Here is a 17,780-nt window from a genome sequence, read left to right as displayed (position 1 = left end):
CAATGGAACAGAATCAGAGCCCAGAAATAAACCTTTGCATGTACTGTCAACTAATATTTGACAAGAGAGCCAAAAATACTCTGTGGAGAAAACATAGTCTCTTTAATGCATGATGTTGGTAAAACTAGATAATCACAGGCACACTCACAAAAATAACTCAAATCTTACCACACTCACAAAAAATTAACTCAAAATGGATTAAGACCTGAAACCATAAAACTCCTAGAAGAAAACATAGGGAAAAATCTACATGACATTGCTCTTGGCAATTTTTTTTTTTGATATGACACCAAAAGCACAAAGAACAGAAGCAAAATTTAAAAAGTGGGACTACATCACACTAAAAAGCTTCTGCATGGAATCAACAAAATGAAAAGACAACCCACAGATTGGGAGAAAATACTTGCAAACTATGTATCTGATAAAGGGTTAATATCTAAAATATATAAGGCACTCATACAACTCAATAGCAAAAAAAAAAAAATCTGATTTAAAAATGGGCAGAGGAACTGAATAGACATTTTTCCAAAGAAGATATACAAATAGCCAACAAGTACATGAAAAAATCCTCATGTTTCAATGAATCAGTATTCTTTCAGTTTGGGCACTGTACCAAATATATACCCCATCCCCCATTTCTTATGGGGAATTTTTTCAGCTGTCCTGGGAAAGCTTCAGTGACCTCTTTTGGTCTATTAAAAATATTCTTTGAGTCTCATCTATAGTCATCGTTGGTTTAGCTTTGTTTGATCTTCATTTGGAATAAATGTTCAGTTATCTCCTTACGTCCCCCAGGTCCCCTAAGTTGAGCCCTGAACACTTTTTTTTCTCCTTAGAGGCAAGACCCTGTGTCCTGGGATTCTACCTTTGTGAATATCTCCAGAAGTGTCCTGCAGACCAGATACACCCTGTTGCCATATCTGTACACCCTGATGCACAGGGCCAACACGGAGGGCAGCACTGTCGTGCGGCCTCTTCTCCATGAGTGAGTGTATAGCGAGGATACCAAAGACTAAGTGATAATTTTATTCTATATGGTGGCAGTTGAAGAAAACAATGCTTCCAAATTAAAGGCATGACTGCCTTTGCCAAAAGCTCTCTAGGCACAGACCGTACGTTATGACTCCTTTTAGCATGGTGTCAGTCACACCTTAGATCTTTGGTAAAAGACTACTGATTTTTTTTGAAAAATTTCAAAATGATATACAGTACAACACAGAATGATTTCTTTCTAATTTGGGCCTGTAAAGACCTACGTATCCTTTATAGTAGCTCAGGTCACGAATCCAGGGGGATATCTGAGGAATGGAGACCATTCTTGTGTTAAAATGTGCTGTGGTTAAGAAACGTGTGGAGACGTTGATAGGTGAGAACGTGTCTAAATCCAACCATTTCTGGGGTTTGAAGAACATGACATGTAGAAAGTGAGCATGTGTCTAATTAAGGTTGACCTAGGGGAAGAATAAAGGATGGCATAGGATGCGGCTGGATTTCCAACTTGGGTCTGAACTTGAGGAGTTTCTTCAAGGCCTCCATCTGGAGTCCTGTAGGGGTCCTAACTGTGGTACCTTGGTTTCCCTCTCCAGGTTTGTGTCAGACCAGGTGACCTGGGATGTAGACAGTCAGTTCCTTCTGGGCCCAGCCTTCCTGGTCAGCCCTGTCCTGGAGCCTGTGAGTATGGAGGCCTCTGACGAATAGAGGATCCCAGCTATGAGGCCGGTGACTAGTCGAAGAGAAGAGGCCTCATCTGATGGGGTCCTGAGATGTGGTTTCTTATTCTACCTCTGTCTCTTCCTCTCCCTCTGAGCTGAAGTTCATTACTTAGGTGTTCTGGTCCTCAGCTCCCTCATCTTTAAAATCAGTATAACGAATTCTGATTCATTGGATAATCAAGAAGGAAAAAACCCTTTGATATATTTGAAGATATAATCATTTCTTCTTTAACTGAAAGAAGGAGTATGAGTCAGGTGGGGACAGTACTATAAGGAAATCCTTGCTATCCTCTATCACCATTAAAACAAAACTTTTCAGAAGGATTGTTTGTAGCAATGTGTATACTTTTGTTGCTGGCTAGCTCTTCCCTTCCTCCAAAAGAGGTCCTCAGGCAGCCCTTTCTTTACTTCATTTATCAATGATTAGGCTTCTGATTAAAGTAACAGTTAACCGGATCTTCTCCAAAACTTACTGCACTAATCATAATTTCTGAAGTATTGGTGCGGTAAACCTACAAATTATTTTTCTGCTCTAGACCCAGCCTCAGTTTGTCTCTTTAGAGAGGGTATGGGATAAGTCTATAAGTAAATGATGATTTTTTTTTCCCCCCTTAAGTCCCGGATCCCAAAGGGTTTTACAGAAGCCACCATTTTTGGTTAGGCAGATCTCCCCAGTTTGAGAAGGGATCAGAGAAGGGAGCCTTTCCCAACACTGGTGACCTCTAGAGAGAAGAGGCCTGTGGGTCCAAGGCCACTACGTTGTTTTGACCCCTTTACTATGCAAATGGTTACTCTGCCCTAGAGAGTTGAGCCTACTGCTCATGCCTTGTTTTTTTTGTTGTTTAATTTTAGAACGCCAGAAATGTCACTGCATATTTCCCTAGAGCCCGCTGGTATGATTACTACACGGTAAGTTTTTCTGATTGTTTCTATACAACCTGGGGAAATGATAGCATGCACAGGCTTTAGAAGCTGACAGACCTCAGGTCAAATTCTGGCTCCGTAACCCACTTGTTGTGTGTCTTGGACATGTCACTTTTAACCTTGTAGCCTCATTTTTCTCACCTCCACGTGGGGAAAGACCGCTTCCCTCACAGAATTGTTCTGAAATGTGTGAAAGCATCTGCTGTAGTGCCTGGCTTTTTGTGGGTGTTCTTTATGTGTTAGTTTTTATCTTTCCTCATACCACCACTATTCACAGTGGTGTAAAATGGCGGACACTGGTAAATGCTTGAAGTTGTGCTGGAAGCTATGGTTTTTGTTTATATTCTCCCTGCTAGACTGGAAGTTCATAAGTATTAGGAGCCTTTTCCCCTCTGTCTTTTTACATAATACCTTCTTTTATAGCATAGATGCCCAAAGAGGAGTTGTTAAATGTACTTTCCTAAGGTAAGCAAGGCCCTAGGCAGTATGTAAAATGTACACAGAGGTATAAGGCCTGACTTTTGTGAGCTGGTGTGATGCAAATGCATTTAGAAATGGGGAAGGAACACAGCCTTCTCTGTCATATGACTTTTCTGGGCTAGTCTGAACCCCAGAGACTAAGTTGGGAAAACAGTCTTTCACAGAAGCTTCAAGCAGTGTTCTTTCTTTTTTTGTTTTTCAATTTTTATTGGAGTACAGTTGATTTATAATGTTGTGTTAGTTTCAGGTGTACGGCAAAGTGAGTCAGTTATACATATACATATATCCACTCTTTTTTAGATTCTTTTCCCATATAGGCCATTACAGAGTATTGAGTAGAGTTCCCTGTGCTATACAGTAGATCCTTATTAGTTTTCTATTGTATATATAGTAGTGTATTTATGTCAATTCCAATCTTCCAATTTATCGCTCCTCTCCCTTACCCCCTGATAACCAAAAGTTTATTTTCTACATCTGTAACTCTATTTCTGTTTTGTAGATCAGTTAATTTGTAGCCTTTTTTTAGACTCCACATATAAGCGATATCATATATTTGTCTTTCTCTGTCTGACTTACTTCACTCAGTATGACAATCTCTAGGTCCATCCATGTTGCTGCAAATGGCATTATTTTGTTCTTTTTTATGATGGAGTAACATTCCACTGTATATATGTACCACATCTTCTTTATCCATTCCTCCGTTGATGGATATTTAGGTTGCTTCTGTGTCCTGGCTATTGTGAATAGTGCTGCAGTGAACATTGGGGTTCATGTATCCTTCCGAATTATGGTTTTCTTTTGTGTATGCCTAGGAGTGGGATTCCTGGTCATATGGTAGTTCTATTTTTAGTTTTTTAAGAAACCCCCATACTGTTTTCCATAGTGGCTGTACCAATTACTAGAGAAATGCAAATCAAAACTACAATGAGGTATCACCTCACACCAGTCAGAATGGCCATCATCAAAAAATCTACAAACAATAAATGCTGGAGAGGATGTGGAGAAAAGGGAACCCTCCTACACTGTTGGTGGGAATGTAAATTGGTACAAGCAGTGTTCTTTTGCAGGGACACAGACAAGTCAGAGTTTGATTTGTTTTTAATAAGTTTATTAATTTAATTCATTTTTGACTACATTGGGTCTTCATTGCTGCGCACAGGCTTTCTCTAGTTGCGGCGAGCGGGAGCTACTCTTCGTTGCGGTGTGTGGGCTTCGTATTGCGGTGGCTTCTCTTGTTGTGGAGCACGGGCTCTAGGCACACGGGCTTCAGTAGTTGTGGCACGCAGGCTCAGTAGTTGTGGCTCGAGGGCTCTAGAGCACAGGCTCAGTAGTTGTGGCTCACAGGTTTAGTTGCTCCATGGCATGGGGGATCTTCCCAGGCCAGGGATTGAACCTGTGTCCCCTGCATTGGCAGGTGGATTCTTTTTTTTTTTTTTTTTCCGGTACGTGGGCCTCCCACTGTTGTGGCCTCTCCCGTTGTGGAGCACAGGCTCCGGATGCGCAGGCTCAGCGGCCATAGCTCACGGGCCCAGCCGCTCCGCGGCATGTGGGATCTTCCCGGACCAGGGCACGAACCCGCGTCCCCTGCACCCGCAGGTGGACTCTCAACCACTGTGCCACCTGGGAAGCCCGGCAGGTGGATTCTTAACCACTGGAGCACCAGGGAAATCCAGAGTTTGATTCTTGAGGAACAATCGTAGGTGGTGTCCTCCTCTCCTGACTTTTCTGAGCAGAGCAAAGCAGCAAACTAGAAATACAGCAAAAGGATAACAGCAGGAGGACAAGAGGCAGAGCGTGCTCTGGGCCCTTTCAGCCAAGCCATTTGTAGTGGGACTGGGTGAAAACCCTGCAAGGACAATGGAAATTTTGTTCCTTTTCTTCTCTGTCTTATGGAGCCCTGAGTCCTCCCTGACACGCCCTTTTTTCCTGAGCTGGATCTGTCCTCTGGTTGGCAGTAGGTTAAGACTGCGCTGTGCTTCCCAGCGAGGGCTTTCTGGGATGGAGCAGCCAACTTCCTTTAAGTGAGTGAAGCCTTTGTCCTGAGTTTGCATGTTGACTGGCTTAGTCACTAACAGGCAGTCACTCTGAGTACACTGAGGCTCCTGGGTGCGGGGCCAGCGCCAGGGTGAAGCAAGTAAGGTGCCTAGGGCACACGGTTTAAGGAGGCGCTCCTTTTTAAGGCGGCCCCTGTGTTTGCAGGATGCTGAGAGTAAGTGCCTTCTTAAATGGTGCATCCTAGGCACCTGACACATCTCACTCTAGTCCCAACCTTGCCCAGGTGCAAACCACCACACTGAGCTCTGGGTGTGGTATATACTGGAGAAGTTTCCCTATGGAGTTCACCATCTAATCTGGAGCTAATATTTGCATGTTATAAACACTAATACATATGTACATAATTATACATACCATATAAAAGAAAGTGAAGTGTGAGGGCTATCAAAGAAGAGAAAAGTTTCCTGGAATTGCTGGTTTTATACATGGCTTTTAAATAGAAAATAGCTTTTTTTTTTTTAACATTTTTACTGGAGTATAATTGCTTTACAATGGTATGTTAGTTTCTGCTTTATAACAAAGTGAATCAGTTATACATATACATCTATCCCCATATCACTTCCCTCTTGTGTCTCCCTCCATCCCACCCTCCCTATCCCACCCCTCTAGGTGGTCACAAAGCACTGAGCTGATCTCCCTGTGCTATGTGGCTGCTTCCCACTAGCTATCTTATTTTACATTTGGTAGTGTATATATGTCCATGCCACTCTCTCACTTTGTCCCAGCTTACCCTTCCCCCTCCGCATATCCTCAAGTCCATTCCCTAGTAGGTCTGCGTCTTTATTCTCGTCTTGCCCCTAGGTTCTTCATGACCATTTTTGTTTGTTTGTTTTTTAGATTCCATATATATGTGTTAGCATACGGTATTTGTTTTTCACTTTCTGACTTACTTCACTCTGTATGACAAACTCTGGGTCCATCCACCTAACTACAAATAACTCAATTTCATTTCCTTTTATGGCTGAGTAATATTCCATTGTATATATGTGCCACATCTTCTTTATCCATTCATCTGTTGATGGACACTGAGGTTGCTTCCATGTCCTGGCTATTGTAAATAGAGCTGCAGTGAACATTGTGGTACATGACTCTTTTTGAATTATGGTTTCCGCAGGGTACATGCCCAGTAGTGGGATTGCTGGGTCGTATGGTAGTTCTATTTTTAGTTTTTGTTTGTTTGTTTGTTTGTTTGTTTTAGGTATGCGGGCCTCTCACTGTTGTGGCCTCTTCCGTTGCGGAGCACAGGCTCCGGACGCGCAGGCTCAGCGGCCATGGCTCATGGGCCCAGCTGCTCCGCGGCATGTGGGATCTTCTCAGACCGGGTCACGAACCCGTGTCCCCTACATAGGCAGGCGGACTCTCAACCACTGTGCCACTAGGGAAGCCCCTATTTTTAGTCTTTTAAAGACCTTCCATACTGTTCTCCATAGTGGCTGTGTCAATTTAAATTCCCACCAGCAGTGCAAGAGTGTTCCCTTTAAATAGAAAATAGCTTTGATTGAGTCTTTCAACTTTTTTTGTTTCTTTTTGAGACAAAACAAAACATAGGAAGCCAAATGTTGATGGAACAAGCCATTTAGAAAAATATAAAATTTTGATGTTTAATTAGAATCAAGTAGTTTTGAGTAGTTTCATCAGAGGCTATCTGGCCCACAAAGTGTAAAATATATCCTATCTGACCCTTTAAAGGTGAAATTTGTTAATCCCTATTCTAGAGGATACACAAAGTGTATGAGACCTATTTCACCATCTGGTCATGTGAAAAGGAACAAGTTAAGGAACCTACTGTATAACACAGGGAACTCTGCTTAATACTCTGTAATAACCTAAATGGGAAAAGAATTTGGAAAAGGAATAGATACATGTATTTGTATAACTGAATCTCTTTGCTGTATACCTGAAACTAACAAAACATTATTAATTAACTATACTCCAATATAAAATAAAAATTAAAAAATCATTCGAGGGCTTCCCTGGTGGCGCAGTGGTTGAGAGTCCACCTGCCGATGCAAGGGACACGGGTTTGTGCCCCGGTCTGGGAAGATCCCACGTGCCGCGGAGCGGCTGGGCCCATGAGCCATGACGGCTGAGCCTGCGTGTCCGGAGCCTGTGCTCCGCAACGGGAGAGGCCACAACAGTGAGAGGCCTGTGAACCAAAAAAAAAAAAAAAAAACCTTCGATATAAGGAACACTGTGGAATATTAAAATATAGTGTAGAAATTTAGAGGAAGAAGAAATGCAAGTATACTGGTTAAAGGATGGAAGATATCAGAGGAATATGGACTGGAAAAGTACCCTGAAAGACAGATGGGGTGCCAAAAAATTAGCAAAGTAAAAATCCCTCCACTGGTAAAAATTCAAATATTGGAAAAGGGAAAACGGAAAGTAAAATTCACTATTCTCCCAGTCCTTGGTCCCCCTTCTAAAGCTAACCCCCATTAACAACCTGTTATATATCTTTGCTGATAAAAATTTGTCCATCTAGTGGATGGACACCGGTCAACATCTAGAAAGCACAGAACAGTGCCCACAGCACAGGGTTATCTGGCCCAGAACGTCCACAGTGCTGAATTCGAGAAGCCTTGCTCTAGGCTGAGAACGTGAGGGAGGACGGTTTCTTAGGAATCGAGGTTTATGGCCTGGGGTGAGAGATGCTTCTCCCTGTCACAGGCAAGATCAAGATGTGAAACATAAAGGAAGATGTAATGAGTTAAAGATAAGGATTTGTGAAGTAAGGCAGTTCACTTTAATTATTTCTGTCAAGTAGGAGTCAAAGGTGTTAGTGAGGGTGGGGTGAGGGGCAGTGGAGGGAGATGGAGGCGGAGATGGGACAAAACAAAGGGAACGTGTCTTTGGGGGAGTGAATCGGGAGCCGAACAGAAAGAAAGAAGGCTCGCTCAGCCTCCTCTAGCTTTGCTTCCTACGCAGAAACAGGATATGGGGTAAGGGTAGGGTGAGAGGCAGCTGTGATCTCATGGGGTGTGTACAGCAGAAGCCCCCAAAGACAAGAGACCCTGACATGATGCCCTGGCAGCAGCTCTCGATCCCGTAGAGCAGCTGGGCGAGCGTGGAAAAGTGTGATAACAGGTCCTGAACAGGCAGCAGCTTCCGAGCATGGACAAGATGTCTGGTAAATGCATCATTCGGGCAGATGTGTTCTCTCCATCACCTTCTTCTGGCCCACAGGGTGTGGACATTCAAGCCCGGGGAGAGTGGAAGACCTTGCCAGCGCCTCTTGACCACATTAATCTTCATGTCCGTGGGGGCTACATCCTGCCCTGGCAAGAGCCTGCACAGAACACCCACTTAAGGTGAGGGAGGGCGTCACGTTTCTCCCTTCCACGCCAGGCAGCCCAGATCCTGGTGAAGCCCACCAATCTGTAAACTGCACCCTCAGGCCCCAGAGCACTTTTACTAAACAGTTTTGCTTGCTTGCTTGCTTACTTTGCATTTTAACCTTTTTTTGGATTCTGTACTCTGAACAATTCTTAATTAACAGCTATTTTAGATCTAAGTGGGTGTGCTATTAGGTCTCATTAGTGACATTTGAGGTGGAAGTCAAACAGGAGAGCAACCATGGTTCATGCTAGTTTTAAAAGACTGGATCATAATTGACTCTTTGCTAAGAAAATTACTGCTGAAAAATTGTGTAAGCCATATGGCAACTGAGGCTGAGATCCCTTACATGCGAGATTTTAAAATTCTAGACCTAATATATAGCCTATGTATTCTAGGCCTATATAATAATTGATAATAGCCGACAGCAGGTGAATGCTTGCTCTGTGCCTAGAACTGTACTAACATGGAGATTTCTATTTGGAGATTATCTATTTTTCCTAACAAAAGGAAAGATAAGCCCTATGGTGTAAGTACTGTTATCATCCCCATTTTTCAGATTAGCAAAGAGAGGCTTCAGGAGGCTAAGTGATTAACTCAGAGTCACACAGTTAGTAAGAAGTTGAGCAGGGACTAAAATCCATGTATGTCTGATGTCAGACTAAAATTCTTGGAGCCTTACTCATTTTATTGCAAAAATTCTGTTGAAAACTGAAGAACTTAGGACATCTGTAAACAGAACTCACTGTACATGTGGACATTAGGTCATGAAAGAAGAAAGATTGAAGCACTAGGCTTTTCCTCACAGTGGAGAAAGGAAGGAAGCCAGTGAGTTTGCTTGTAGCTTTTTGTAGAGATTGTAGATCTCCTATGAGCTTATACAGCCTTAAAGGAAAATTCCCTTTGATTCATTCATCCATTCCTGACATGAAGTCATAGAGCTTATGGAGACAGAACTAGAACTAGATCCCACATCTCCGGAAGCCCAGTACCCAGTCTTTATATCATGAAGCACTTCCTTTACGTTTTTATGAAGAAGCTGGGTTTGTGGCTGTGGCTTTGTTTTTACCCAAAGTCTCTTTCCTCCGTCACTGCAGCCGTCAGAAATTCACAGGCTTCAAGGTTGCCTTGGATGATGAGGGGACTGCTGAAGGTTGGCTCTTCTGGGATGATGGGCAAAGCATTGGTGAGTAAGGGCCACCTCGGATTCATTCATGTCAATACCATTGGCTAGGTTCCTGGATACCTTATAGGGCTGCTATTTCCTTTTCTGTGTTAAGACAATCGTGCACTTTTAAATATAGCCATTTGTTACTTTTAAGTGTATAATACATGATCCTTGTGCCTCATGCATATGAAGCTTAACTCTGAATCTCTCACCGTTATCCAGCTGTCCTAATCCACTGTGGAAAACAGCAGTATAGGAGCCGTAGGGGGAGTTGCTTTGTAGCCAACTGAGCTATACTTCCATATCTGGTTTATGTTCAAGGGCACATTCCCTAATTACATGTCCCAGTAAGAGAGGCAATGCCTCTATCAGCTGTGCTATTTATTGGGGGGAATCTTCCATTAGGAGTTTACAGGAATTAGTAACCTCTCAGGAGGATGTCTCAAGCACCATTAGTAATTTCCAGGCCCAGTGATACCCAATGGAACTTTCTGCAGTGATGGAAATGTTCTATATCTGTGTTGTCCAATATGCTAGCAAGTAGGCATATGTGACTATTGAGCACTTGAAACATGACAAGTACATCTGAGCAACTGGAGTTTAAATTTCATTTAATTGTAATTACGTTAAATTTAAATAGCTATGTTTGGCTAGTGGCTACTATCTCAGACAGCACAGCTCTAGAGGATAGCCAATGCCTTCTGACCGAGTGACCAGCAACTTAGAAAGAGGCAAGTGTATGGGGAAGAGTGAGAAAGCCACGAGGTAGGGTGTGGGGCGGGAGTACCTGTAACAAAGCTCTGGCTAGTCCACCTTTAAGGATATTCTCCCTGGACCTGCGGCATAAATTAAGGATAAAGGACAAAGAAGTCTATTCTCTGGAGATGGCATTTAAAAAACTGCCTAAGACCTCTCAAGATAAACTGACCAATTACACACCAGCCTTGGTGTTTGTGATGTGGTGTGCATGCACGTGTGTGCAGATATGTGCGACTCTAGCAGGAGTCTGGAGATTCCGAGGTGACTACCAAGATGTTGGGAATCACAGACCACAAGAAAGAGAAGTGGACTAAGTGTGGTGTTAGAAAACTATACTATATGAGGCGACTCTCTTAGACAGAGGCAGCTGTGTACACTCACTTCAAACGTTTTGTGTAAACTGAGGTTGGAGCCAGAGTCTGACTAAATCTCCCAAAACGGAACTCTGTAAAGAAGAAAAATAAGATAAAAAACCCAAACAAAAATCATCCCTACTTTCTCAACCAAGGTAACCAGGTAAGCAATTAGAATTCTAGAGCATGTTCCAGATCATGCTTACTTTGTTCTTTGTTTGCAGATACCTATGGGAAAGGACTCTACTACCTGGCCCGCTTTTCTGTCAGCCAGGTGAGTGTGACTGGGACTGTGAAGGGAGAAGATAGAGTTCTACTAGCTTACTAAGATGCTGGGAATCATGACATAAATCCACCTAGAATTCCTTCACTGTTCATCTTACTAATTTGCAACTTCCCCATCCTCTAGACTTCAGATAGAGATATAATATGCTCCCTGGAAGTCTTCTGTGATTAAGCCCATTCATATTTCATCAGTAGCTTATTCCAGTTCACCAAGCACAGATGGACAGGCTGTTTCGATGTTTCCTAGCCCTTGTTCCTATGTCGCCTTGGAATGGTCAGCATATTTTGTGACTTCCCCACATGTGGAATATAAGGTTCCTGATAGCTGAGATTCTTTGTCTTCTCAGAGTTGGGATGATCCTAGAGACCCTGCCAGTGCTTAACCAATGCAGATTTGGATGGTAGTTGACAATGGGAGACAGAATGCTAAAATCATGGTCTCACTATCCAAGGTCACAAGACGGGGGGGCTCTTAAGTTATCTCACTTCATGGTCTACATTTGTGCCTAAAAAGAGGTTGTGAAAAATTTGAACAAATTTTGCTATTTCCCCCCTCTGGTTTCTTTTATCTCCAATTGACAGAATACAATGCACAGTCATGTAATTTTCAACAAATACATCAGCGATACAAACCCTTTGAAACTGGGCTACATTGAGATCTGGGGAGTGGGCAGTGTCTCCGTTTCCGGTGTCAGCATCTCTGTGAGCGGCATGGTTATAACACCCACCTTCTCCTACAACTCTACAACACAGGTTTGTGACCAGTGAAAAGTCCAAATGGTATTTCCCAACCCTGAGCTACCTAGGGCAGTTCCTTCCTGCTTCCCTTCCAGATGATACCCTCTCCTGCAAAGCCCTTCCCGAATCCCTCTGTGTTCCGTGTGTCAGAGAGGACAGCACGGAGATGAAGGGAAAATTCAGGGTTTATTATCATTTGGAACTGATGGTCTGGATCCTTACTTGTCATGTACGTCTTCTTGTCTGCAAACCTATGTAAAACTTTGTCTTTGCCTCAGAGATCTACTTCTCAAACAGCTTGAACTACCATATTTTATCAATTATAAGACACCGTCAGTTAAAATTTGCTCCTTTATTTCCCGTGCCACAAAGAAAGAAAAAGTCTTACAAAAGTATGATTCTATGCTTTCCTATCACTTAAAACTTCTATTTTAAAAATATGGAAAGCTTTACAAAATTTCTTTAGCCAAAGATTTTTATCATTTTACTATGATACTACAGAGGAAGATGTTGGGTGGAGATACATGGACATTGATAGATCTGCATCAAGGTAATTTAGGAGAGGGAAAATCTAAATGTGAAGAAATATTAGAAATATCTTAACCATTTTATATCATTTAAGTTTTTCTTTTATTATTTAAATTTCTAGGTAAATATTTTAAATTATTTTATTTGATTTATTATTATTTAGAAGAAAAATATGTGGCCCGAATTGGTTAAGATATTTCCTCTGAACTATCAAAGGTGTTGGTGATACATCATTTCCTAAAAATTCTTTCACTGCTGTCTATGCAATTTACTCCAAAGCCACTAAGATCCTTTATACAAGTTTTCATCGTAGCATATTTTTTTGACTTTACTGTCAGCCAAGATACATATTCCTTTCTAAAATGATTCTTAAGTGGTTTACAGTCCATCCATTCGTAACACCAGTAGAAGCAATGAAGTTCACACGTGTACAAACCGTTGTCAGGAGGGCTACTTGTTCACAGTAATTCCAAGCCTGTTGATTGTAAGACACATTCTGATTTCATGAATGTTAAATATGTGAAAAATCTGCACCTTGGATTTAATGCAGTGTTGTGGTTCCAGTACCTAGCCTCATGGTAAATGGGCTCTTCCCTTGTGTGCTTACTTCTTGCTTTTTTCAGAACTTTCTTTTTTCATAATCCTTCCTGATTACAAAGCCTGAAATGAAAGTTTTCCTTCACTTTGTATTTTTTACTTGTTTCCTCATTTTTGTGGTTTTCTTGTCAACCAACTTCCCCAACTCAACCAAGAGCTTATAAAGGATTTTGCCCAATTTTGTTGCTGACAAACATGCTAACTACTGCACATGCGGTGAAACTTTATGGAAAGTATTTGCCTAGAAAAAAACACTGAAATATCAGACTCTTACTGGGCAATCATCAAGGTGCCATAAGGGAAGAGGAGAAGCAGGCAATAAAAGGAGGGCTCCGAGGACATTTTCTCCAATTTGCGCAGTTGTTTCTCTGCAGTGGTTGTGTATTTCATTATTTAGGGTCTTGTCGTCTTTTCCCTATGTACTGAATGATTTTTGTACTCTAAGGGATTAAGAAATACCCTTCTCACCTGAAAATCTGAGGGCAGTCTGGAAGCTAGGCAACGACTTGTGAAAGTGTGTATGGACCACTGGCTTGTATCTGATTTGCTTGACTGCAGTAAACTTCAATCACCAGATGCCCAATGCTTTTTCTTTGGTTCCCAACAGGTGTTGAACATTGATGTGACCAGCAGAAACCTCAGCTTACACAATTTCACTTCACTGACATGGAGAGCACTCTGAATTTTTAGAGCAAGATCCTAACTACGAATGGCTTTGATACTACTTATACTTCATGCTCATAAAATTATTGTGTGTTGCCAGATCGTGCCCAGTACAGCTAAAATATTTTCTTGGTTTTGTTTTATGTTCTGTCTGTGTTTTAGCCCTGTGCTATAGGCAGTAGGGAGGTGTGGAAAACTGCGGGTTACCTTGATGTCTCTCTGTGATTACTATGGTACTGATGGCTAAACATACATATACTGAAGACGCACTGGGTCCATGATGAAGCGTGTGTGCGTGTATATGTGTGTGTGATTAGGGGATGGGCCCACTCTTGCTAAATACAAGCTACAGCTTTCCAGGATAGTTCGGATCCTAGAGCTAACTAACTCCTCAAAACAGTGTCCAGAAAGAACATCTGCCAGGTAGTTAGTTATAGGGAGATGGGATAATTTGCTGAGAGCATGATATAAGGGGAAGAAAAGGCAAATGTAGGGAAGGTAAGCAGGAGAGATGAGAGAGAACAGATGATGAGGATAAAAGTGACCATGACAAGTAAGAAGATAACATACAAGTATTAGGAATAGCAGCCTCATGGGAAGGAGAAGGGAAGAGCTAGCTCATTTGAAAACAAGAGGAGGGGCTAGGGGAAATCCTTAGCCTGTGGGAATAGGGCTGGGGTGAGATTTAAGCAGGCAAAGTTGAAGGAAGGCATCTGAATGTAAAAAATAACTTATTTTTGCTGTGGTGTGCTTTGAAATATGTAAACCTTATTTCTCTACTCTGTGCCCGATGTATATAACCACAGTTCACACAAATGCATGCAACTCACGTGCCAACTAAAAATAGGCAAGCAGATTTACAAAAGATTTGGAATTTTGTGGTAATTTGACCGTGGGTAATCTCACTTCGGCATTAAAACTTCTTTCTATTCAGCAAAAACCCTTCTGAATTGGTCTTGTTCCCTTCGGCATCAGAGTTCCTGCGGGCTAATCCACCAGGGAAATGATCAGGTTTATGGTTATTCATCCTTTGCCTTATGCCTCTGGCATGGGTTTTTCTTAGGTTTGTGGGAGGCTGTGCTTGTTGTTTTTCTAATCATCATAGAAGTTACTATACTTGGTAACATAACTCTGGCAAAAACAGAATTTGCAGCACTGTTGGTTAAAACACTAGGTGGTTAGATTTTGGGATAAAGAAATTATATACTAATGTTCAACAGGGATATTTACTTTTAGTATTACTTGAAAATGAGTGTATTAGAGATGAATGTGTTTGCTTTCCTATGTCTTTTTCTGTCTTTCCCTTTTTTAATTGAAGTATAGTTGATTTACAATTGTGTGTTAGTTTCAGGTATACAGCGAAGTGATTCAGTTTTATATATATATATGTGTACATATATAACTTTTTCAGATTACTTTCCATTATAGGTTATTATAAGATATTGAATATTGTTTCCTGCGTTATACAGTAAATCCTTGTTGATTATCTATTTTATATATAGTAGTGTGTATCTGTTAATCCCATACTCCTAATTTATACCCCCTCCCTTTCTCCTTCCTTCCTTCCTTCCTTCCTTTCTCTCTTTCTTTCTTATACCAGGAAGCCAGATTCTACTTGTTTACTCATGTGTCAGTGCCTCCATAAGGCTACATAAAAATAATATAGGTAAATTAGCTTAGTATTCTAATTATCAAAATAAGAGGCTTTTGGATGAGAGCTTGCACTAACTAGGCAACTAGTGAAACATGGAAAAACAACCACAGGAATCCTTTGATCAAAAAGATGGGAAAGGGCTTCCCTGGTGGCGCAGTGGTTGAGAGTCCGCCTGCCGATGCAGGGGACACGGGTTCGTGCCCCGGTTCGGAAGATTCCACATACCGCGGAGCGGCTAGGCCTGTGAGCCATGGCCACTGAGCCTGCGCGTCCGGAGCATGTGCTCCGCAACGGGAGAGGCCACAACAGTGAGAGGCCCGCGTACCGCAAAAAAAAAAAAAAAAAAAAAAGATGGGAAACTTGTCAGCTATCCTTTGATAAACCCAGGAAGGCTACCAGTAGGAAAGAATTATTTACTTGATATATGAGAAATATTTTATGTTATCATCAAGGACATATTGCTAGAAGTTGGCTCTGGTTGCTACAAAATGCTCAAGGAGAAGATTTCTTACTAGAGAATCCTGATTGCCAAGTCTCTGAGTGAAGCATGAAAGGCTTTACAACATTTGTAGCGTCAAGGGCCCTATTGACAGTCTAATGGCATCTATGGAACCCCTCCTAAGAATGATGTTCTTAAATGCATAAAGTAAAATGCATAATATTGTAAAGGAATCCTATTATATTGAAATAGTTATGCAAATATTAAAAAAATTTAATACATGAGGTGTTTTTAAAAATTATCACATTAAATAACAAGATCTAGCAAGTGGATCTCATGTCATAACGTCAGTGTGATGAGCAGCATAAACAATATTTTGAGATATCTACAATTTTTTTTTACACTTTATTTTTTTAATCGACTTATAAGTTGATTTACAATGTTCTGCCAATAGCTAACTTCACTGTTCCTTCTTACTAATGAAAAATGGGAAGATACTGGCTCACAGGCTTGTCTCTTCCCTTCAAAATGTCTCTGTTACTTTTTCATTGGTCAACACAAGCATGTGACCTAATATCTTCCAGCTGCTGGTTAGCAAGAAGGGATGGTGAAGCTAGCTGTTTTCTGCACTATAGGAAACAGATTATAGCTGGGATTGTCAGTTAGCATTTAATGTGAATGATGTCACAAGTGCACACAGGGTGTGGGGAGTTAAGAGTAAACTGTCACACAAAGAATAGAAAGATTTGTGTAACAATAAATCTCCTTTCTTGATCTTTTGCCAACATATTGTCCCAATTTGAAATGAGATCCAGGTGCATTTTCCCTTTTTACAAAGGCTCTCTTGTACTAAAGCAAAAGATACGGTGTCTATTGTCATTCTAGGAGTTTATAGAGGCAGAAACAAAGCTTCTGTGCGTGCTTGTGTGTGTGTGTGTGTGTGTGTGTGTGTGTGTGTGTGTGTATGTGTGTGTGTAAGTTCATGCACATTATTTTATATGGGAAACATCATATTTTCTGCCAGTGAAATTAATCCAAGGGTACACTATAGCTTGCAGACTGGAGGTTTTCTGCTCAGAGTGGTCAAAAACACTTGCTTGGAAAAGCTGACATTTTTCTAAATTGACTTTTTTTTCTAGGTAACTGTGTGCCTTTAAAAAAAAGTTGCTCCATTTTCATACTCTTTTTGTATAGATCTTATGCTTGTTTCTTTTTTTAAAATTAACATTTTTATTTTGAAATAAGTGTGGAGAAAAGTTGCAAACATAGTATAAAAACTTCATTATATTCTTCACCCAGATTTCCCAAATATTATCCATAAACTATAAATTATTTACCATATTTCCTCTCGCTCACACACGTGCACACATGCGTATAATTTGAGAGTTTGTAGACACAATGTCTCAACATCACAAAATGCTTCAGTGTGTATTTCCTAAAACACAAGGACATATTCTTACATAACCACAATATAATCAGCCAAGTCAGGAAGTTAACGTTCAGACAATGCCACCATCTAATGCACACACGTTAGTCAAATTTCACCAATCATCCCAATAATGTTCTTTACAAAAACCACTAAACAACAACAATGACAACAGCAACAGGTAGTAATTTGGATGAGGAGCACATGGTGCATTCATTTTAACTGGATATTTGGGGGGTTTTTTTGTTTGGTTTTTTTTCTGTACGCGGGCCTCTCACTGTCGTGGCCTCTCCCGTTGCGGAGCACAGTCTCCGGACGCGCAGGCTCAGCGGCCATGGCTCATGGGCCCAGCCGCTCCGCGGCATGTGGGATCTTCCTGGACCAGGCCACGAACCCGCGTCCCCTGCATCGGCAGGCGGACTCTCAACCACTGCGCCACCAGGGAAGCCCTGGATTTTTGTTTTTAAGTTTACTGTGGAACTATACCTCAGCCCCTCATTTTCCTTCTTGATTTTGACATTTTCACAATTACAAGTCAGATCTTTGTAGAATATTCCTCATTTTGGGTTTGTCTAATATTTCCTCATGGTTATACCGAGGTTGTACATTTCTTGGACAGATATTACGTAGAATTGATGTTATGTGTTTCCTGGTATGCCTGTC

The 17,780-nt window shown here is 41.4% G+C and overlaps 1 protein-coding gene across 4 annotated transcripts in view; it reads left to right on the top strand.

Annotated features, from left to right (window-relative positions):
• Positions 1-14,741, top strand: part of MGAM (maltase-glucoamylase) — a 104,287-nt gene extending 89,546 nt beyond the window's left edge. For all 4 annotated transcript variants that reach the window (XM_027101691.1, XM_027101692.1, XM_027101690.1 and 1 more), the window contains 8 exons: positions 837-985; positions 1,587-1,671; positions 2,565-2,621; positions 8,358-8,482; positions 9,605-9,693; positions 11,012-11,061; positions 11,655-11,825; positions 13,543-14,741. In XM_027101691.1, the coding sequence (XP_026957492.1) occupies positions 837-985; positions 1,587-1,671; positions 2,565-2,621; positions 8,358-8,482; positions 9,605-9,693; positions 11,012-11,061; positions 11,655-11,825; positions 13,543-13,617 (801 nt within the window). In that variant the 3' untranslated portion in view covers positions 13,618-14,741. The remainder of the gene's footprint in view (positions 1-836; positions 986-1,586; positions 1,672-2,564; positions 2,622-8,357; positions 8,483-9,604; positions 9,694-11,011; positions 11,062-11,654; positions 11,826-13,542) is intronic.
• Positions 14,742-17,780: the final 3,039 nt, after the last annotated feature.

Source organism: Aethalodelphis obliquidens, unplaced genomic scaffold (assembly GCF_003676395.1).
Source record: "Aethalodelphis obliquidens isolate GAN/ISIS:26980383/991018 unplaced genomic scaffold, ASM367639v1 scaffold5, whole genome shotgun sequence".
Lineage (NCBI taxonomy): Eukaryota > Metazoa > Chordata > Mammalia > Artiodactyla > Delphinidae > Aethalodelphis > Aethalodelphis obliquidens.
Note: the sequence above shows the minus strand (reverse complement) of the source record. Positions and strands in the feature narration are given on the sequence as shown.